The sequence below is a fragment of the Papio anubis genome, chromosome 4 (assembly GCF_008728515.1).
Source record: "Papio anubis isolate 15944 chromosome 4, Panubis1.0, whole genome shotgun sequence".
NCBI classification, from domain to species: domain Eukaryota; kingdom Metazoa; phylum Chordata; class Mammalia; order Primates; family Cercopithecidae; genus Papio; species Papio anubis.
In genome coordinates, this window is record NC_044979.1 from 139,725,939 (window position 1) to 139,747,396 (window position 21,458).

The following is a 21,458-nucleotide window of genomic DNA, read 5'->3' on the forward strand; positions in this document are numbered from 1 at the left end:
CGGCCTCAAAATGTGCTGGGGTTACAGGCAGGAGCCACTGTGCCTGGCCCATTCATGCCTTTATAGTGAAGCCCATAAAAACCCAAAAGGGATGCAGAGGGCTTCTGGATAACTGAACTCATGGAGCTTCCTAGAGGGTGCAGCACCTGGGGAAGACATGGAAGCTCTGCACGCCTTCCCCCAGGCCTCTCTCTGTGTATCTCTTGTATCTGGCTGTTCATCACTATCCTTTGTAATATCCTATGTTTTTATTTTGAGACACGGTCTCGCTATGTTGCCCAGGTTGGTCTCAAACTCCTGTGCTCAAGTAAACCTCCCAGCTCAGCCTCTCGAAGTGCAGAGATCACAGGCATGAGCCCTGGCGCCAGGCCCTATAATATCCTTTATAAGGGGGCACATGTGAGTAAAGGGTTTCCCTGAGTTCTAGGTGCCATTCTAGAAAATTAACTGAACCCAAGGAGGGGATCATGGGAACCTCAATTTTTATAGCCCTGTGTCAGAAGCACAGGCACCACGTGAGCTTTTGACTGGCATCTGATGCGGGGGCAGCCTTGTGGAACTGAGCCCCCAACCCGTGCAATCACAAGAAGCAGCCGATTTGCTGTACTAGCCTTGGCCACCACACCATCTCTGACAGTGTTCCTGCCCTGCCCACTCCTTAACGATTACCTTTCAGCCAGGCACGGTGGCTCATGCCTGTAATTGCAGCTATTTGGGAAACTGAGGCTGGAGGATTGCTTGAGCCCAGGAGTTTGAGACCAGCCTAGACAACTTGGCAAAACCCCAGTACCACTAAAAAATACAAACATTAGCTGAGTGTGGGCGTGCACGCCTATAATCCCAACTACTTGGGAAGCTGAGGCACGAGAATGGCTTGAACCCAGGAGGCAGAGGTTGCAGTGGGAGCTGAGATTGCGCCACTGCACTCCAGCCTGGGTAATGACAGAGTGAGGCTCTGTCTCAAAAAAAAAAAAAAAAAAAAAAGATTTCCCTTCTTAAACTTGCTTCCAACTGCCTTAAATCTGTGAGCGCCATCTGTTACTAGCAGGGATACTCCCTGCATCACGACTGGACACAGGTACTGCAGAGCAGGAAGGGGCACTTGGCAGCCATGTGGGAGATGTACAGGGAAGTGTCAGCAGCGTTTCACACTGTTTATTCCCTAGAACCCCTGCCATAGGAGAAGACAGCCACCGTGCAGATTGGAAAATGTGGACAAGGAGAAAAGGGGTGTACGGTAAGCAAAATAAATTGTAGTTTTCCATCCTTGGGGAAGACAAAGGAACTCTTAGCACTGCTATAATGAACAGCCCCCGAATGCCAGTGATTTAATTCAGTGGAGTTCAGACCTCATTCCTGTGTCACTGCAGAGTGGATGCTCCTGGATGAAGGCTCTTGTAGGTATCTCTCCTCCAGTTGGTGATTCAGGGACCCAGGCTTCTTCTGCCTTGCGGCTCTGCCTTTTTTAGGTCCTCAGGATGCTCTCCATGTATCTTGCCAATGGGGAGCCAGTGTGGAGTACTCACAAGCAGGTCTCACAGCACGTCCTCCGGGGCTAATACACATCCCTTCTCCCCACACCCTGTTGGTCGGAAGTCACTGCTTGGCGCCCTGCTATCTGCAGGAGGGGAAGTGTTTTTAGATGCAGGGCCAGGATTATTACAGCGAGGCAAGCGAGGCAATTGCTTCAGAGATCAGATTTAAGTGGGTGGTGGCAAAAACTCAGAATTTGTGGCAGGCTGGGCTTGTGGGGTTCTTAACAGCACACTCCCTGTGGAGTGGCCCCTTGCCCGCACCTGCATCCCCCACCCCCTTAGGGAGGCCCAGCACTCACCTGGCTGGAGTTGTGGCTTTAGTCTGCTGCTGACCTGTAGGGAGACCAACAGTGAGTCAGGGTGGCATCCGGGTGGTGGCAGTCTCCATCCCACCTTCTGTGCTGCGCCCTAGGCTGAGGCCCTCCTTAGAGGGACCAGGGCAGCAGAGCAGCTCCATGCAAACCCATCAGGAAGGGCCTGGGACTCAGCTGGCACCCTGAGGCAACCCCCTGACCTGTCCTCCCTGTTGTCCACCACATCACCTCCTGAAACCGGCACCCCCCAACCTTGATACCCTCTGTTGGCTTCCTTCACTCTTGAGCTCTCCGCTCACCCCCAACCTGGCTCCCTCCACCGCTGAGCCCTCGCCCACCCATATCTTCCCTCCCTTCCCTTCCCTTGACATATGCACCCCAACCTCTCCCTCCAAGTCCTCAGGGAGACTGTGCCTGTGGTTTCCTTCTGGGTGTCGGCTGGGTCTGCCCTCCAGCCTTGGGAGCCTCATGCTTGGGACTCATGTTTGCGGCTGTTCAAGTTCTGTTGCCACCACTAGGACCCCCTCCCCTCTGTCTGGTCTCACCCTGAATCTTCTGCTGCCTATTCCACTGTGCCCTGCCCCTCTTGTCCCCCTGGCATCCTTGCAGCGCTTCCCAAGCACTGGGCCCCTGGTCCACAGACATGCCCTCCACCATCCAGCCTCCTCCTGGGAGGGTTCAGCATCCACAGAGACACCCTCTGAACCCAGGCCTCACGGCACCCCTCAACTCTGGGGGCCTTCCCTTCCACTTCTATAGGTTGTTTTTTAATGTTGGGACTGGGAACTCAGAAATATTAACTGCTAGTATCATTTTCATGTTGCAACTTTCACTCCTTCCAGCGTAACACCTAGGCCGGGTGCTGTGGCTCATGCTGTGATAATCCCAGGATTGGGAGGCCAAGGTGGACAGATCACCTGAGGCCAGGAGTTCTTGATCAGCCTGGACAATATGGTGAAAACCCGTCTCTACTAAAATTACAAAAATTAGCCGGGTGTAGTGATGTGTGCCTGTAGTCCCAGCTACTCAGGAGGCTGAGGTAGGAGAATTGCTTGACCCCGGGAGGTGGAGGTTGTAGTGAGCCAAGATCACGCCACTGCACTCCAGCCTGGGTGACAAAGCGAGACTCTGTCTCAAAAAAAAAAACCACCTAGAATTTACCATCCTAGGCTGGGCGTGGTGGCTCAAGCCTGTAATCCCAGCACTTTGGGAGGCCGAGGTGGGCGGATCACGAGGTCAGGAGATCGAGACCATCCTGGCTAACACGGTGAAACCCCGTCTCTACTAAAAAATACAAAAAAACTAGCCGGGCGAGGTGGCGGGCGCCTGTAGTCCCAGCTACTCAGGAGGCTGAGGCAGGAGAATGGCGTAAACCTGGGAGGCGGAGCTTGCAGTGAGCCGAGATCCAGCCACCACACTCCAGCCTGGGCGACAGAGCGAGATTCCGTCTCAAAAAAAAAAAAAAAGAATTTACCATCCTAACCATTGCTTAGTGTACAGTTTGGCAGTGTTAAGCGTATTCACATGGTTGTGAGACAGATCTCCAGAACATTTTCATCTTGCGAAACTGAAACTCAAAAGTCCTCTTTCTTTTCTTTTTTTTTTTGAGACGGAGTCTTGCTCTGTCACCCAGGCTAGAGTGCAGTGACGTGATCTCAGCTCACTGCAACCTCCATCTCCTGGGTTCCAGTGATTCTCCTGCCTCAGGCTCCTGAGTAGATGGGATTACAGGTGCCCGCCACCATACCCAGCTAATTTTTTGTATTTTTTGTATTTTTTTTTTTTGAGACGGAGTCTCACTGTGTCACCCAGGCTGGAGTGCAGTGGCGTGATCTCGGCTCACTGCAAGCTCCGCCTCCTGGGTTCACGCCATTCTCCTGCCTCAGCCTCCGAGTAGCTGGGACTACAGGCGCCCGCCACCACGCCCGGCTAGCTTTTTGTATTTTTAGTAGAGACAGGGTTTCACCGTGTTAGCCAGGATGGTCTCGATCTCCTGACCTCGTGATCCACCTGCCTCGGCCTCCCAAAGTGCTGGGATTACAGGCTTGAGCCACTGCGCCCGGCATTTTTTGTATTTTTAGTAGAGCTAATTTTTTTGTATTTTTAGTAGAGACAGGGTTTCGCCATGTTGGCCAGGCTGGACTTGAACTCCAGACCTCAAGTGATCCACCCACCTCAGCCTTCCAATGCATGTCCCTCACAGGCGTGAAGCCACCACACTGGGCCAGTAAAACTGAAACTCTATGTTCTTCAAATGTTAACTCTCCATTCCCATCTCCTCCATGCCCCTGACAACCACCTTTCTGCTTCCTGTTTCTAGGAATCTGGCTACTCTAGATACTCATATAAATGGAATCAGACATTATTTATCTTTTTGTAACTAGCTTATTTCGCTTAGCATAATGTCTTCAAGGCTCATTTATACTAGAACATGTGTAAGAATTTCCTTCCCTTTAAAGGTTAAGGCCAGGCACAGTGGCTCACACCTATAATCCTAGCACTTTGGGAGGCCGAGGTGGGTGGATCCCCTAAGGTCAGGAGTTCGAGACCAGCCTGGCCAACATGGTGAAACCCCGTCTCTACTAAAAATGCAAGAAGTAGCTGGGCGTGGTGGCACACACCTGTGATCCCAGTCACTTAGGAGGCTGAGCCAAGAGAATCGCTTGAACCTGGGAGGTAGAGGTTGCAGTGAACTGAGATTGCACTGAACTGAGATTGCACTGCTGCACTCCAGCCTGGGTGACAAAGCAGGACTTTGTCTCAAAATAAATAACTAAATAAAAAAGGTTTAATAATATTCTTTTTTTCAGAACTTTTTTTTTTTTTTTTTAAATAGACAGGATCTTACTCTGTCACCCAGGATGGAGTGCAGTGGCACAATCATAGCTCACTACACCCTCAACCTCCTGGGCTCAGGTCATTCTCCCAACCTCAGCTTCCTGAGTAGCTGGGACTACAGACACCATATTTTGTTTGATGGACATTTCAGTTGATTCTACATTTGGGGTATTTTGAGTAATGCTACTACAAACATTGGTGTGCAAACCCCTCTTCCTGACCCTGCTTTCAATTTGTTGAATATATGCCCAGAAGTGAGATTGTTGGATCATATGGTAGTTCTACTTTTAATATTGCGGAGGCTAAGGCAACTCCATCTTGGAGGCTAATCTGCCATGGCAGCTTCTGATTAACTCCAGTTTTGGGAAGGCCTCTAAGATTTCCAGTTGATCTATCATTCCTTGTGTAAGAGCAGGTATATCATAAATCCTGCCCTGGAGTCAAACAACCTTGATATGATCATACTTCAACTGTGGAGTACAAACCATCCTTCCCCTGTGGAATACAAACCGTGGGTCTGGGGGTAATAGTGCAAGGACCTACCATCTTGTCTCATCACCCTGTTTTCTCCTGTATTTTCTTCTAGACATTGGGCAGTTTTGGGTCTTACGTTGAGGTCTTTAACCCATTTTCAGTTAATTTTTTGTATGTGGTATAAGGTAGAGATGCACCTCTATGTTTTGCATGAGGGTATCCAGCTTTCTCAACACCATTTGTTGAAGAAACTATTCTTCGCTGAGTGGTCATCTTGGCACCCTTGTGGAGGATCATTTGACTGTCTATGTGAGGGTTTATTTGTGGGCTCCTCTGTATTCTATTCCACTGGTCTATTTATGTCTTTTTTTTTTTTTTGGCAGAGGTTCACTCTTGTTGCCCAGGCTGGAATGCAATGGCGTGATCTCGGCTCACTGCAACCTCTGCCTCCCGGGTTCAAGTGATTCTCCTGCCTCAGTCTCCCGAGTAGCTGGGATTACAGGCATGAGACACCGCACCCAGCTAATTTTTTATTTTTGGTAGAGATGGGGCTTCTCCACGTTGATCAGGCTGGTCTCAAACTCCCAATCTCAGGTGATCCGCCCAGCTCGGCCTCCCAAAGTGCTGGGATGACAGGCGTGAGCCACTGCACCCAGCCTATTTATGTCTTTATTTCAGTACCATATTATTTTGATTACCATAGTTTTTAATATACTCTGAAATCAGGGAATGCGTGTCCTCTAACTCTGTTCACCTTCCTAAAGATTATTTTGGTTTGTGGTAGTGCTTTCAGATTCCATTTGAATTTCTGGATGAATTTTCTGTTTGAGCCAAAAAAAAAATGCCATTGGGGTTTTCATAGGATTTGCATTGGATCTGGAGATCGTTGTTGGTGGCGTGGACACCTTGACAATATTAATTCTTCCATTCCACGAACAAGAATATCATCCACTTATTTGTGTCTTCTTCATTTGTTCAGAAATGTTTTGTAGTTTCAGTGTACAAGTCTTTCATTTCCCTGGTTAGGTTTATTCCAAAGATCTTACTTTATTTTTGATATTATTGTAAATGGAATTGTTTTCTTAAATTTCTTTTCAGATTGTTTATGGTACAGAAATGCAGTACATTTTTGCTTGTATGTTAAATTCCTGGAACTTTGCTGAATTCATTCGTTCAACAGGTATTTTTGTGCAATACTTAGGATTTTCTACATATGAGATCTTGTCACCTGCAAACAGAGATCATTTTGCTTGTTTCTTTTCAAATTAGATGCCTTTTTATTCTTTGCTTAATTGCTCTGGCTAGGACTTCAAATCTTTTTTTTTTTTTTTAAGTAGAGATGGGGTTTTGCCATGTTGGCCAGGGTGGTCTCAAACTTGTAGCCTCAAGTAATCCACCCACCTCAACTTCCAAAAGTGCTGGGATAACAGGTGTGAGCCACTGTGCCTGGCCTGACTTCAAATCCTATGTTGAATAGAAGTAGTGAGATAGGGCATCCTTCTCTTGTTCCTGATCTTGGAGGCAAATATTTCAGTCTTTCACCTAAAATGACTGAAAGACTTTCAGCTGTGGGCCTTGCATGACTGGCCTTTATTATGCTGCAGTACATTCCTTCTCTTGCTGGTTTGTGGAGTGTTTTACCAGGAAAGGGTGTTCAAGCTGGGCACCGTGGCTCAGCCTGTAATCCCAGCACTTTGGGAGGCCAAGGCGGGCTGATCAGTTGAGGTCAGGAGTTTGAGAGCAGCCTGGCTAATACAGTAAAACCACGTTTCTTCCAAAAATAAAAAATTAGCCAGGCATAGTGGTGCATGCCTGTAATCCCAGCTCCTCAGAAGGCTAAGGCGGAAGAATCTCTTGAACCCGGGAGGCAAAAGTTGCAGTGAGCTGAGATGGCACCGCTGCACTCCAGGCTGGGCAACAGAGTGAGGCTCCAACTCAAAAAAAAAAAAAAAAAAGGAAAGGGTATTCAATCTTGTCCGATGTTTTTTCTGCAGCAGTTGAGATGATCACGTGGGTTTTGTCCTTTTTTCTGTTAATGGGGTACACTACATTGATTAATTTTCCTGTCTTGGGTGATACCTGCATTCCAGGACTAACTCCAACTTGGTCATGGTGTACAATCCTTTTAACGTGCTGTCAAAGCTGGTTTGCTAGAATTTTGCTGAAGATTTTTCCATCAACATTCACTGGCCTTTTCGTCTGTATTTTGTGTGTTGTTTTTCTTGCAGGGTCTTTATCTGGCTCTCAGGTCATGGTGTTACTGACCTCACAGAACGAACCTGGAAGTGTTCCCTCTGTCTTTGGTCATTATCCCACCCTGCCTCTTGTTGAACTTCATTGACTCTTGTTCCTTTGTGATCTGCTATTTTGCAGATTCTCCAAGCTTCCTGCCGGCCCCCCTGCTCTCCATTCCTGCTCTCTCACTAGCTCCTGGGCCTTCTGTGATCTCCTGATCTCCTGATTTTCTGCTGGAATCACAGATGTGAGCCACTGCACCCGGCAAAAAATTTTTTATATAGTTACATTTATCAATATTTTAATATATGGCTCCTGGGTTTGGTCATACTGAGACTGTCTCCACTCTATGGTTATAAAATAATGTCACGTGCTTCCATGAAGAAGTTGAGGTGCACAGCCTTTGAACCCGCGAGCTTGTTCCCTGGCGAGGGTGTGAGGCCAGGATCTGGCTGCAGGCAGCCCTGACCCCAAGCTCCTCCCCTCTGTGCTTTCCTAGCTGATAGGGCGAATCTCCTTGCACCGAAGACTTTCTTTTTTTTCTTTTTATAGACGGAGTCTCGCTCTGTCACCCTGACTGGAGTGCAGTGTCACCATCTTGGCTTACTGCAGCCTCCGCCTCCCAGGTTCAAGCAATTCTCCTGCCTCAGCTTCCTGAGTAGCTGGGACTACAGGTGTCCGCTACCACGCCCAGCTAATTTTTTGTGTTTTTAATTGAGACGGGGTTTCACCATTTTGGCCAGGCTGGTCTTGAACGCCTGACCTCAGGTGATCCACCCGCCTCGGCCTCCCAAAGTGCTGGGATCACAGGCGTCAGCCACTGTGCCTGGCCTGAAGACTTTCTTGATGGTAACTTACTGTCAGGTTTGGAGGATATTGAGGTAGAACTCATTGATGCCTGGAGCCTTGTCCTCTCTTTTGAACTGGGAATGTGTACATCCAAGTTTCCAAAGGACACCTCTGCTGAGATGCCACACATGGATCTCCAGTATAACAGATTCCAAACTGGCCGGGCGCGGTGGCTCAAGCTTGTAATCCCAGCACTTTGGGAGGCTGAGTTGGGCGGATCACGAGGTCAGGAAATCGAGACCATCCTGGCTAACACGGTGAAACCCCGTCTCTACTGAAATTACAAAAGAGTAGCCATGCGTGGTGGCAGGCGCCTGTAGTCCCAGCTACTCAGGAGGCTGAGGCAGGAGAATGGCATGAACCCAGGAGGCGGAGCTTGCAGTGAGCTGAGATTGTGCCACTGCACTCCAGCCTGGGCGACAGAACAAAACTCCATCTCAAAAAACAAACAAACAAAACAAAACAAAACAAAACAAGACAACAAAAACAAAAACAAAAACAAAAAAAGATTCCAAACTAAACGAGGCATCGTTCCCCTCCAAACATAGTCTCCTCCTCTATTGTCTACTGTACTTGATGGTTTCATCACAGCCCCATGGACTCAAGTGGAAACGGATACTTCTTCCTGCTCCCTCGCCCCTACAGCAAACAATCAATCTCATTGGTTTTTATTACTTAATATTTTCTAGGATCTGGCCCTTTCCCTCTCTCCGCCTCACCCCCGCACTGCACTGACCCAGCCTGGCCCACCTCTGCCTGCTGCTCCACAGACTGAGGTCTCCCATGGGGAGCTGAGGTCACCCTTTGCTGCCTCACGCTGCCTCTGGGATCAGAGGCTATTGGATATGATTTCCAAGGTCGTCTCCTCTCCTCTCCTGCCTCCTCCACCAGCATCAAGCTTCCTACAGCTCCTGGAACGGTTTCCTCCACCCGCAAGGAAAGTGAGTGACCTCTACACCACCCTCACCTCTTGCCAAGCGAATTCTTTTCTTCTCTGAGACATCTGCAGATGTCACCTCCTCTGGGAAGTCCTCCCTGATTACCTCTCTCTCCTCCTACCCTTGTTTAGCAATACCATAGCTCTTTCTCAATGGCAACTGACAACTCCACACCCCCAGTTCCCTGAGAACAGAGCCTATGCTTTATCTACTTTGCTTCTCCAGTTTCAAGCCAGGCCGTGGCAGGTGGGCAGTCAGCCAGTGCCTGCTGAGCTCAGCCCAATTCTGGTCGCTTCTCCTCTCTTTGTCCTTTTCCCAGGGCAGACCCTCTCCTCCCCAGGAACCTTCAGGGGAGGGTAGATGATTGATGACTGAGAGAGAAGTAGTTGGGGGGATCCAGCTGTGTAGAGAGGACTGGGGGCTCTCTTTTCTTTCTTTTCTTTTTTTTTTTTTTTGAGACGGAGTCTTGCTCTGTCGCCCAGGCTGGAGTGCAGTGGTGCGATCTCGGCTCACTGCAAGCTCCGCCTCCCAGGTCCCACGCCATTCTCCTGGCCAGCCTCCCCCAAGTACTTAGCCTAGACTACAGGCGCCCTGGCGATGCCCGGCCCCAATTTTTTGTATTTTTTAGTAAGGGCTGAGGGTTTCCACGTGGTCTCGATCTCCTGACCTTGATCCATCGCCTCGGCCTCCCAAAGTGCTGGGATTACAGGTGCTTGACCACACCAGCCCGGCTCTTTCTTTCTTTTTTTTTTTTTTTTTTGAGACGGAGTCTTGTTCTGTCACCAGGCTGGAGTGCAGTGATGCGATCTTGACTCACTGCAACCTCTGCCTCCAGGGTTCAAGCGATTCTCCTGCCTCAGCCTCCTGAGTAGCTGGTCCTACAAGCCTGCGCCACCATGCCCAGCTAATTTTTTTTTTTTTTTTTGAGATGGAGTCTTGCTCTGTCGTCCAGGCTGGAGTGCAGTGGCGCGATCTCGGCTCACTGCAAGCTCCACCTCCCGGGTTCACGCCATTCTCCTGGCTCAGCCTCCCGAGTAGCTGGGACTATAGGCGCCCACCACCGCGCCCGGCTAATTTTTTGTATTTTTAGTAGAGACGGGGTTTCACTGTGATCTCGATCTCCTGACCTCGTGATCCGCCCGCCTCGGCCTCCCAAAGTGCTGGGATTACAGGCGTGAGCCACCGTGCCCGGCAAATTTTTGTGTTTTTAGTAGAGATGGGGTGTCACCATGTTGGCCAGGATGGTCTCAATCTCTTGACCTCATGATCCACCCGCCCTTGGCCTCCCAAAGTGCTGGGATTCCAGGCGTGAGCCACTGCACCCAGGCTGGGAGTTCTCACACGTGACCCTGCATGACCCCACTGCAGGAGCCCCCTAGATGCAGACGCCCCAGCACAGGCCACGGAGTTGGCCTCAGTGGGCTTGAGGGGAGCCAGCAGGGTCTGCGTATTTCTGAAATCCCTTAGCTGCAGGTGGGCTCTGAGAAACCCCAGCTTGGAGGCTTGAGGAGACAGCATGTCCTGGGCACTTACCTTTCCTTCTTTTCCACCTGAGGAGGCACAGCAGTCCCAAAGTGACAGTTTTGAGCACAGCAACAGCCAATGCCACACTGATAACAGTGTCCAGACTTAGGTGCCATGATTCTGAGTGCCCTTTGCCTTCTGTGACCCTGAGTCCAGTTGTGGTGGTTGCACTGCTGGGCCTCCAGGTGGTGGTGGTCGTGACAGCTGGGGAGAGATGAGGAATGAGCAGACCCTCTTCTGGGGGTGCGGGGCATCAGGGTGAAAGGCATGGTGTGCTGCTTTCCAGATTGGGGGACATTCAGGATGAGCAAGCTGCTCTCCGAAGCCCACACAGGGAAGGGGTAGCAAGGTGAAATGCTGACAGCTCTCAATCCAGACAACTGGGTTTAAATGTAAAGACATCACCAGTCACCAAAAACTCTGACTGCAGTGGGCAAGGCGCGTGCTGGGGCAGCTGGACTCACCCTGGGTGATGGTGAGTTTGGTCCCCTTGATGGACTGCCACCGCTGCCTCCCTGATCTCCGTGTGTCCAGCTCGACTCCGCAGAAATACACAGACTGGTCCTCCTTCCGCGGGTTCCAGATCCTGAGGAGCCCGCGGTCCTGACCCTCTGTCCAGTTCAGAAAGAGCCGGTTCGAGTAATCCTCGTGAATGAAAGCTGGCCTTGTTCTGTAGAAGAACTGCCCGTGGAAGTCGCCCCGTCTCCAGGATATTTTCATGTTGGGAGCTGTGGCTAACTCCCAGGGGTGATAGAAGGAGAAGGGAATTTCCACGGAGCCACCCACAGGGGCTGAGAGGTGTTTTGGTTGAGTGACACCATAAGGGTGGTTTGGACCGGATCCCGCGGAGCCACCTAGAGGTGGGAGGGAGAGAGTGGGGGAGAGACCTTGAAGCCACCGCAAGACACAAAGAGGGTGACCCCAGACCCTCCCACACCTCAGCCACAGGCAGTCGTGTGACAGGTGGCTGGACTGACTTCTGGCCTGGGTCTCCCACTCTTCAGGCAGAGAGGATGGGGGCACCCGCCCCTGTGGGACCCGCCCTTGTTTCCTGGTGGTGGGAGCCTGGGCCCTCCCCAAGATGTCCCACCTTTGTCTCGGGTTGGCCCCTCCTGTGGTTTGGGCAGAGCCCACATCTGGGTGGTCCTGGGCACTCACCAGGCTGCAGAAATGCTGGCAGCAGCAGCAGGGGCAGCAGCAGGAGCCGGCCCATGGCCTTGCTCTCCTCCAGGGGATGGGGAGACCAGCAGAGCCGTCCAGGCAGAGAGGGGCCCTGTGGTGGGGCCACCTGGGGGTTGAGGTGAGTCGGGGGAGCCGGGCTCAGGCTCCGCAGTGGGCTGTGGGGGCCGGGAGCCTTCCTCAAACCCGTGCACCTCCAGGATGACCAGCACTTCCTTTATCCATCTGGTTTTTTTCCTCTTATTGCAAAAGGGCCTCCCTTGTGGTCAGTGTCAAGTCAGCCCTGCCCAAGGGCCCCAGTGCCCGTCCTCCTGCTGAGGGGCCGGGCCTGACCTTGGCTGGCTGGGCCCCTCCCACCTGGATCCCTGCAGCCCCACCTCACTCAGCTTCACTTCTCATCCTTCTCTCTGCCCAGGGCCAGCACAGGCTCTTTCAGGGAGAGGAAAGGCAGGCCTGATTCTCTGCCCTTCTGTGTCCCAGATTCAGTCCTCAGGGAGGAGGAGGAGGAAGCTGGTGGAGGTCACAGGCGCTCAGACCCCAGCCCAAGCACCAGAGTCCCCAGCTTGTCTTCTTTCCCTCTCTTTCCGGCAGGGACTCCCATGCAGTCCCCAGGCACCACCAGGGCCCAGTTGGCCTCTTCCCTTGGTGCAAGCACCACCACCTTGCTCAAGGGGTGAGGGGGCTGATGGTCCCCTACACAGATTGGTCCTTCTGGAGGCCACCCCTTCACCCCCTAGACATGAGACTGGATCTGCAGGCTCCCCTCTGACCTCCCCATCCTATGCAGGCGGGGACAGGGCTCCGAGAAGCACTGCCCCAGGCCATGTGACTTGCAGTGGCAGTTCCAGGACCGGAGCTCCCTCTGCCCAGATGTCTGGGCCTGGCTGAAGGGCAGAATCTCTGGGCCTCAACTTCTGAGTGCAGGACAGGAGGCCGTCCCTTCATACAGCACCTCAGGTCATTCCCTCCAAACACCTGAGCCCTTGGCTGATCCAGAAGCTTCCTTGGACACAGAAGGAAGTGAAGGCTCAGAGCAACAGTGGGTACCCCGCACACAGTCCTGGGCCCATCTCTAGCGGGTTTCTGCTGGCCTTTGCCTGGGGTGGTCGCTGGAACGGGGAGCTTTGGCGGCCCACAGGGCTCCCTCCGTAGGAGGCTCTGCCCACCCTCTCCAGGGTGAGGTGGCCCCTCCAGCTAAGGGGCCGTGGGGGCAGGAAGACAGGATTTCGTCAGAGGAAATGGCATCAGCCTTCTTGAGACAGAAGCAGACAGGGACGGGCCTCCCTTCTCTTCTCAGTCTCTTCCCTGGCCCCAGTAGGCTCCTCTGTGCTTCCCAGGGCCAGCCAGGTCAGCCCTCCCTCCCTCCCTTCACAGGCCGGAGGAAACATGTTCCCCTGTGCTCAGGAAACCCCTCCGTCTGAGCCAGGCCCTCAATACCTCATTCTCCCCATTCAACCCACAGGAAAATAGAGGCACGGGGGCTTTGGGCTGAACTGGTCCCACCTGCAAAGGTGGGCTGAAGAGAGGACAAGGGGCCCCCTGGCTGTCTGGGCAGGGCCTCGAGAGGGTGGTCCACCCTGCCTGAGAACTTTTTTTTTTTTTGAGATGGTCTCACTGTGTCACCCAGGCTGGAGTTCAGTAGTGCGATTTTGGTTCACAGTAACCTCTGCCTCCTGGGTTCAAGTAATTCTCCTGCCTCAGCCTTCTAAGTAGCTGGGAATTACAAGTGCGTGCCACCATGCCCAGTTAATTTTTGTATTTTTAGTAGAGACAGGGTTTCACTGTGTTGGCCAGGCTGGTCTTGAACTCCTGGCCTCAAGTGATCTGCCCACCTCAGCCTCCCAAAGTGCTGGGATTACAGGCATGGGATACGACGCCCAGCCACTGAGGACTGACTCTTGGTTCCATTCCTGCCTTGCCCATGAGCCATGGGACCCAGTTGGAAGGTCACCTGCTTACCAGGCCGCCCGAGGAGGGGGTGACATAGAACTTTTAGCCAACAGCCTCTGGGTAGCTCTGGAGGGCACATCCTCCCCAAGGGCCTCAGGCCTGGTACCGCCACGTGCGTTCTTAGATGCAAGGTACACGTTTATGTCACTTTCCGGGCCCTGGACCCAGCTGAACCCCCATGGGAGATTCTTTTTGCGTCAGGATTTCTGCTCTAGGATGGTGTGAGGTCTCCTGGGTGGTTCATCCTCCTTCCCCCAACATCAGTGACAGGGCCTGGGGCTAAGCCTGGGGCTGTGGCTCTCTCTCAGAGGGGGCTTTTGGGAGGAGGCAGCCCTGGAGGAGGGCATGATTCCAACAGGGGCAGAGCCTAAATGCAGCCTGTTAGCCCAGCAGGTGGCCATGGGAGAGGCGTGGGATGCACTGTGTTCAGGTGCAGGGGCAGGGAGGGGGCCAGGACCCTGAAACACGTTTTGAGAACTGCTGCTTGTATGTCCCCACCTTCCCTTAAAAACTATCCTCCTTTCCTCACCAGCCAAGTCTATCCCTGCCCCAGCCCCTTGCCCCCCCCCTTGGCACCCACCCTGAGATCAGGAATGAGGCACAGACGTCTGCTCTCACTGCCTCCCTTCACAGTACTGTCCTAGCCAGTGTGCTACGCTGGAAATACAAGTGTTTTGTGTCTTCTTCAATTCTGTATTGATCTATTTGGCCTCCACCCATCACAGGGCCCATATTATCTATATTGCCTGCATTCTTGGCCTTTTTTTAGTGGGGGACATGGTCTCGCTCTGCCTGTAGGTGGGACTATAGGCACGTACCACAGTTCCCCTCTAATTTTCTTCTTTTTTGCAGAGACGTGGTGTCACTCTGTTACCCAGGCTGGCCTCAATCTCCCAGGCTCAAGGCATCCTCCCAGTGTGCTGGGATTACACACATGAGCCACAGGGCTGAGCCCCTTGTACACTGCCAATGCTCTGGCATCTGGTACCTCACTGACTAGGGAGAGACTCCCCCTCCCAGGGGTAGCCGACTGTAAAATTTTTACATCAACTTATTAAATCAGCTGGTCAATTCTGACCAGGAGGCATGCTGAAATTTTGATTAAGAAGTTCTTATTCAGGTGGGGCACAGTGGCTCATGTCTGTAATCCCAGCACTTTGGGAGGCCAAGGTGGGTGGATCACCTGAGGTCAGGAGTTCAAGACCAGCCCAGCCAACATGGTGAAACCCCCGTCTCTACTAAAAAAAAGAACAATACAAAAATTAGCTGGACACAATGGTGCACACCCGTAGTCCCAGCTACTCGGGAGGTTGATGCAGGAGAATCACTAGAACCCGGGAGGTGGAGGTTGCAGTAAGCCAAGATCATGCCACTGCACTCCAGCTTGGGTGACAGTAAGAGTCCATCTCAAAAAAAAAAAAAAAAAAAAAATCAATTTGGGGATATTGACCTGTTAACAGTGAGCCTTAGCCAGGCACAGTGGCTTATGCCTGTCATCCCAGCACTTTGGGAGGCCAAGGAAGGCAGATCACTTGAGCCCAAAGTTTGAGACCAGCCTGGGCAATGAAACTTCATCTCTACAAAAAAAAAAAAAAGAAAAACTACAAAAATTAGCCAGGTATGGTGGCACGTGCCTGTGGTCCCAGCTACTTGGGAGCCGGAGGCGGGAGGATCGTTTGAGCCCAGGAGGTTCAGGCTGCAGTGAGCTGAGATCCCACCACTGCACAGCCCGGATGACAGAGTGAGACCTTGTCCCAAAACACCACCGCTAGGCCATGCACGGTGGCTTACGCCTGTAATCCCAGCACTTTGGGAGGCTGAGGTGAGCGGATCATGAGGTTAGGAGATCAAGACCATCCTGGCCAACATGGTGAAACCCCGTCTCTACTAAAAATACAAAAATTAGCTGGGCATGGTGGTGGGCGCCTGTAGTTCCAGCTACTCAGGAGGCTGAGGCAGGAGAATCGCTTGAAACCAGGAGGCAGAGGTTGCAGTGAGCTGAGATTACGCCACTGCACTCCAACCTGGTGACAGAACAAGACTCCATCTCAAAAAAAAAAAAAACAAAAAAAAACCACCACCACCAAAACAACAATGAGCCTTGTGATATATGAACATGGTGTATCTCACCCTTGACTTAGGCCCTGACACTCAGGCCTTTCAGACATGATCTGGCCTGGCCCCCAAGCAATGTCAGCCACACCACCTGGTGTAGATGTGAGACTGCTCTCAGAGCACCCTCATCAGCCAGCTGCGCCTCCACCCACCAGGAACATGCTTGTCCAGGCCTGCCCCCTGCCCTCTTTCCCCAAGAACTCCTCTTCCTCCCAGCCCTGTGCCCCCTGGGCAGGTTACGGCAATGCTTTGCACCTCAGGCTCCACATCTGTCAAATTGGACATCCTGAAAATACCCACCTCCTGACTTGTAAGATAAGACCATCTGGGAAGAGTTGCTCAGGCCTTGGGAGCCTCCTGGTTTACAATCTTCACATCCCTGCAGGCCTCCTCACCCTTCTCATGTACCTGATGCTCAACGTGAGCCACATGGGTGCCACACGGCCAGGGAGGGACCCGCAGGATTCAAACCCAGGTCCATTCAAAGCTGAAACCTTACTGTGGGCCATGGGTGTTGGGGCTTGTCCTGGGCGCCTGGGGCCACTGGAGGGGAAGCAGGTGCTGCTGCTGGGCTGATTCAGCTCTTCCCCTGGAGCACATCAGCTCCCTCGGGCCTCAATTTCCATGCACACTGAACCAACAGCACTCTGGTCTCTGGGTCTCAGGCTCAACCATGCACCACAGCACAGTGCACCACACACTCTCAGGGCGCCCTTTGTCGCTGCTGCTGGCTCTCACACTTGAGGTTTGGCAGCACGGAGCAGGCTGGATGTTGGGATACTTTCTGGGTCCCAAGGTGTTTGGCTCTGAGTCCCACAGGGACCAGGCTGGGCTGCAGCCTACTAAGCTTATGGAAGACAGGTTCAGGCCAGGGGACTCTTCCTCCACTGTGTGATGGGCAAGTGGCCCTGGCAGGGGGTCCCTCAGAGCTCCCCCTTTGTCTGCCTTTTTTTTTTTTTTGAGACAGAGTCTCGCTCTGTTGCCCAGGCTGGAGTGCAGTGGCGCGATCTTGGCTCACTGCAAGCTCTGCCTCCCGGGTTCACGCCATTCTCCTGCCTCAGTCTCCAGAGTAGCTGGGACTACAGGCGCCCACCACCATGCCCGGCTAGTTTTTTGTATTTTTAGTAGTAACAGGGTTTCACCGTGTTAGCCAGGGTGGTCTCAATCTCCTGACCTCATGATCCACCCGCATGGGCATCCCAAAGTGCTGGGATTACAGGCATGAGCCACCGCGCCCAGCCCCCCTTTGTCTGCTTCTTAGAGATACCCAGCTTTCTGGAGATCCCCTTTAGGTTTCCCCTGAGACCTTACAAGCCCCACTGTTCACACCCACCCTGGGTCCAGGGTGCTCTTGCTCTCTCCCTTCCCTCCCTGTCATCTTCCTCCCGGCACTGCCTTCCTCACCCTCCTTGGGGACCTCTGCAGCAACCCTTCATCTCTTCCTTGAGCCCCCAGTCCTGGAGGAACTGCTGAGCTGCCTAGGCCAGTGCTGAGGGTTTCTGGGAGGAGGAGGATGACCACCAGCTGAGGAAGGCAGGCCTGACCACCTGCAACCACCCTCTTTCCAGCATAGTGCACAGCTGGGAACTGGATGGGGCTGGGTCCTGGTAAGGCCACATCAGGGCCTGCCTGGGGCAGTGCGCTGGGCTGCGGAGGGTGGTGAAGGTGGAGGCAGCCTCTGGGCAGGCCGTCCCTGAGCTGGACGTAGGGCATGGTTCCTGATTGGCAGCTGGCACTTCCTGCGATGTCCCCCATGCAGTCCCAGGGAGGGGCTGAGGGGCAGGTGCCCTTCCTCCCCAGGGGTGCTCACCCCTGCTCAGGCAGCAGCCTCAGCCTGGCTCCGGAATGACACAGCCCCGCCACCTAGGGCCTGCTACGTTCCTGGGGAGTCTCGAAGCCCAGAGCCCTCTCACTCACGCTGTCTCGTGTGGCAAAAGGCCCATCAGGCCCAGGCTGTGGGGCCCACAAGCAGAAGGGCTGGCTCTGGATGGAACATTTTGTGGGGAGGCCCCCATGTCTGTGAAGGCCTCTGCCTGCCCGGAGAGGAGGTGGGGGAAGTGACTGAGGGAAGATTTCAGGCGAATCCCCCTACTCTCCACCCCCTGCCTGACACCAGCTGTGGAAGGAGGGCATCAGGACCGCAGACCAGGCCACAGCAGGGAGCCTGGCAGAAGGATGCCAGGTCAAACCACAGGGACTTCTCTCAGGCTGAAGCCCCAGGAACCCTTGCAGCTGTCCTAGGACATGGTGGGATTGGAGCAGAAACCATCCTGCTGGGATCCCCCAGTTCTATCTAGGCAGCTAGAAGTGTCCCTCAGGAAGCTCCCCCAACCCCCCCCCCACCCCAAGAAGCCAGGACAGATCTCTAAGATTGGGACACTGCCCTCTCCCTGGGCCAACTCCAACCCTGCAAGGAGGCCCCAACCCACTCTGGTTCTCACCTGGCTTCTTCCTCCAGGGGTGGAGACTGCCTCCCCAGTCTCTTCACCCCCAAAGAAGCAGCACAGTCAAGGCCCAAGTCAGAGAAACTGTGTTGCTGACTTCGTCACGGCAGGAAACGACTGGAATGGGGTTCTGTCACGCACACACTCACACCTGTGCCCACACACCCCCACACATGCACACACACAGACCACATCCGCAGCAGGTGGGCCTGGCCAAGTACCCGTGGTACACTTATTGGAGGCCCAAGAATAAAGTAAGGGGGTGGCGCCCAGGAGGCCAGGGAAGGGGAAAGTCCAGTGGCCTCATGGTCTCTCTCATCGAACTCCGAAGCGTCCTTCCACGGCCCTGGGACCCCGACAGTCAGGGAAAAGAGTGAGGCCGGGACCAGTGTGGGGAGGCCTCTCCCCTGCCTGAGTGTAGAGTCCGTTCTCAACAGAGACAAAGCTGCCATGTGCAAGGATGGGTGTGGAGGCCGAGGCGGCAGGGCCCTGGGGCTGGTGTGCGGCGTGGGTGGGGAGTGATGCCCACCCATTGGGGTGAGCCGTGTCCAAAGTAGCTGGGCAGAAGCTGGTGTTGATAGTGGCATAAGGGTCGTGGAGAGCAGCCTGGGAGGCCTGGCTGGGCGCCTGCACGGGGGAAGGAGGGTCAAGTGAGTCTGTACAGCTTGGGTCCAGCCCTGGCCCCCCTTCCCCTGCCACCTCGTCCCCAAAGCAGCCCCCCTCCTCACCCATGCTTGTGCTGTCAGTGCCTGGGAGTTGGTGTGGGATGGCTGTAGCCTAGGGGTAGGGCTGGGAGAGAGCGAGGATGGTCAGAGCTCTGCAGGGCATGTGGCCAGCCCAGTGTCAGGGGGATGTGAACAGGGCCCAGGTCTCACCGGTGCTTCTGTCGGCGCAGCAGGTGAAGGAGGTATCCACAGCCAAAGAGGAGGACTCCTGAGAGCCCCAAGATCCCGGCCAGATCTGCCCGCAGAATGGGGACAGGAGTTGGCGGGGCAGAGAGCCCTGGGCACAGAGACAAGAATCAGATTGGTGGCCAGTGCCCAAGCCCCTCCCTGCCCTCCTGGGCTCCTCGCCCTGGCCCCACCTGGGTCTGAGCTGGGCGGGAGGCTCCCACAGGACTCCCAGGAGCCTTCAGGGAAGGATGCAAACTTGCAGCAGAAGGTGGTGTTGGCGAAGGGGCTGCTGGCCCCAGAGTCTTCCAGGGCGAGAGAGATGCTGCTCTGGGTTTCCCAGCGGGCCTGGCGAGCAGGGGCCCATTGCCGGGTGCCAAGTTCTGGGTGCAACACAGCCAGCTTGGTCCCCCCAGCACCATCGGGGCCTCCCCAGCTCACAGTCACCAGGGAGATGGAGCCAGGCCCCAGGAACCCACAATGGACAGTGAAGGACGAGAGCTCAGTGGCCTCCATCTGAACTTGCACCCACACCTCCGGGGTCCCTGTGGAACAGCAGCAAGGTTGGTGGGCTGTTGTCCTACATCGCCCTCCCTGCAGCCCCTGCCCCTCTCTGGTGCCGGCACTCACCCGCAGTGACACACAGGGTCAGCAGCACCCAGGGCAGGGCCAGGGTCCGGCGCCCCATGGCCCCCTCCAGTCCGGGTTCTGGGGACTGCAGGGCCGGCACCTGTGCCTCTGTTCTCATCGCAGGAAGTCTTCATGTTGTCAGCAGCCAAACAGCCACTTCCTTCTCCCCTCTCACACCTTCCCCAGAGGTGGTGAACACAAGGTGGCTGATTCCCTTCTTAAAGTGACAGTGAGGGCCCGCTCAGTCCCCAAGGCTGTGCTTCCGGGTAACAAGGCAGGGTGGCACAGGTGGGTGAGAACCCAGCCCTGGCTAGGCCTGGGGAGGCCAGAGAAGGGTCGGAGTAGCTGCCAGGGTCTGGAAGGACTCCCCCTTCCCTGGACAGCAAGGGATGCCGGGCTTCCCTAGGAAAGGGCTCTGTCCCACCCCTTACCCAGCTAAGGAATCTGGGAGGAGAAAGTCCCTGGGAGCGGGAAGCCAGCAAGGAGGACCTGAAAGCCAGCCCAGTGTGCGTGACCCGCCACCAATCTGACGTGGGTCCCACGCTTACACCTGCAACCCAGGCCTCCCCGACAACCCCCAGCCTGACTTGCCCACTGCCCACTCATACCTCCTGATCTACCCTGAACGCACCCCATACTGGGCTCTGCTCCAGGTGCCGTCTCCCTTGTCATAGGTGATGGCAACTGGCTTCTGGCTGCTCAGGACCAAAGCACAGCCACCAGTGCCTCTTCGCTTTCACCTCCAATGCACCAGGAAATCCTGTTGGCTTCCCACCCTGACCAAAGGACCACTTCTTCCCAACACCCCCCGACAATCCCCAGCCACTGCTACCTTCTGACTCCAGGCCTAATATTCTCCTGCCTGGAAGAGCAGAAACAATGGAGAATTGGCCTGGCTGGTTTCAGTTCTCACCGCAGTGGCCAGAGTGACACTTTTGAACCCAAGTTAGGCAGGCCACTGCCCTTCTTGACTCTCACAGCCCATGACACCCAGAGTCGACGCCTCAAGGACCATCCATGTCCTGCCATCCCCACCTCCCCTGCCCTCCTACCTCACGTGCATACCTCTGAGTTGAATTAAAAGCAGCAAGATTTGGAGGTGACCAGGAGGAAACGGGCTGGCCCTTGCCGTGAGGTGTGCACAGACAGGGAATGAGAGGCCAGCACTTTAGGATGAGTCCAGGAGTTCAAGACCAGCCTGGGCAACATGGTGAGACTTTATCTCTATCAAAAAAAGAAATAAAAAATTAGCCAGACGTGGTGGCAGGCACCTGTAGTCTCAACTATTTGGGAGGCTGAGGTCGAAGGATCGCTTAAGCCCAGGAGGCAGAAGTTGCAGTGAACCGTGATTGTACCACTCCACTCCAGCCTGGGTGACAGAGTGAAACCCTGTCTCGATAAATAAATGTTGCTCTGAATTGGTTCCCTGCTTATGTCACTTCAAGGATGCAAACTGACCAGAATGCTGCTAGGCAGCAACAGGTGACCCTTTCCAGGGATCAGTTTGTTTTGTGTGCTGTGAGCCGGAATCCAGGGTCCAGTG

The 21,458-nt window shown here is 54.0% G+C and overlaps 2 protein-coding genes across 7 annotated transcripts; both read right to left on the minus strand.

Annotated features, from left to right (window-relative positions):
• Window positions 1-1,135: 1,135 nt before the first annotated feature.
• On the minus strand, window positions 1,136-18,498 carry LOC101012082 (paired immunoglobin like type 2 receptor beta). 5 transcript variants are annotated; one of them, XM_009202700.4, is made up of 5 exons: window positions 11,866-12,855; window positions 11,172-11,561; window positions 10,717-10,911; window positions 1,835-1,868; window positions 1,136-1,618 (listed from the first exon to the last, which is right to left on the minus strand). In XM_009202700.4, exons 1-5 carry the CDS (start codon window positions 11,918-11,920, stop codon window positions 1,615-1,617), a joined length of 678 nt encoding a protein of 225 aa, XP_009200964.3. In that variant the 5' UTR covers window positions 11,921-12,855; the 3' UTR covers window positions 1,136-1,614. The 5 variants fall into 5 exon arrangements, with proteins under 5 accessions (XP_009200964.3, XP_031521421.1, XP_031521423.1 ...); XM_031665561.1 differs by lacking the exons at window positions 1,136-1,618; window positions 1,835-1,868 and adding an exon at window positions 18,393-18,498 and having other exon boundaries at window positions 10,377-10,911; window positions 11,866-11,995; XM_031665563.1 differs by lacking the exons at window positions 1,136-1,618; window positions 1,835-1,868 and adding an exon at window positions 12,862-13,080 and having other exon boundaries at window positions 10,377-10,911; window positions 11,866-11,995.
• Window positions 18,466-21,137, minus strand: PVRIG (PVR related immunoglobulin domain containing). Of its 2 annotated transcripts, XM_021935694.2 has the most exons (5): window positions 19,916-21,137; window positions 19,480-19,830; window positions 19,271-19,397; window positions 19,124-19,184; window positions 18,466-19,022 (listed from the first exon to the last, which is right to left on the minus strand). In XM_021935694.2, exons 1-5 carry the CDS (start codon window positions 20,031-20,033, stop codon window positions 18,711-18,713), a joined length of 969 nt encoding a protein of 322 aa, XP_021791386.2. In that variant the 5' UTR covers window positions 20,034-21,137; the 3' UTR covers window positions 18,466-18,710. The 2 variants fall into 2 exon arrangements, with proteins under 2 accessions (XP_021791386.2, XP_021791385.1); XM_021935693.2 differs by lacking the exon at window positions 19,124-19,184.
• Window positions 21,138-21,458: the final 321 nt, after the last annotated feature.

Excerpts from the sequence above, each read along its gene's own strand:
- PVRIG (XM_021935693.2), bottom strand. The coding sequence starts at position 20,033 with ATGAGAACAGAGGCACAGGTGCCGGCCCTGCAGTCCCCAGAACCCGGA. Across the intron at positions 19,398-19,479 it reads CCCGCCCAGCTCAGACCCAG|GGCTCTCTGCCCCGCCAACT; the intron begins GTGGGGCCAGGG and ends CTCTGTGCCCAG. Across the intron at positions 19,023-19,270 it reads CTGCGCCGACAGAAGCACCG|GCGCCCAGCCAGGCCTCCCA; the intron begins GTGAGACCTGGG and ends TCCCCCGTGCAG.
- LOC101012082 (XM_031665561.1), bottom strand. The coding sequence starts at position 11,920 with ATGGGCCGGCTCCTGCTGCTGCCCCTGCTGCTGCTGCCAGCATTTCTG. Across the intron at positions 11,562-11,865 it reads GCCAGCATTTCTGCAGCCTG|GTGGCTCCGCGGGATCCGGT; the intron begins GTGAGTGCCCAG and ends TCCCACCTCTAG. Across the intron at positions 10,912-11,171 it reads CAAACTCACCATCACCCAGG|CTGTCACGACCACCACCACC; the intron begins GTGAGTCCAGCT and ends ATCTCTCCCCAG.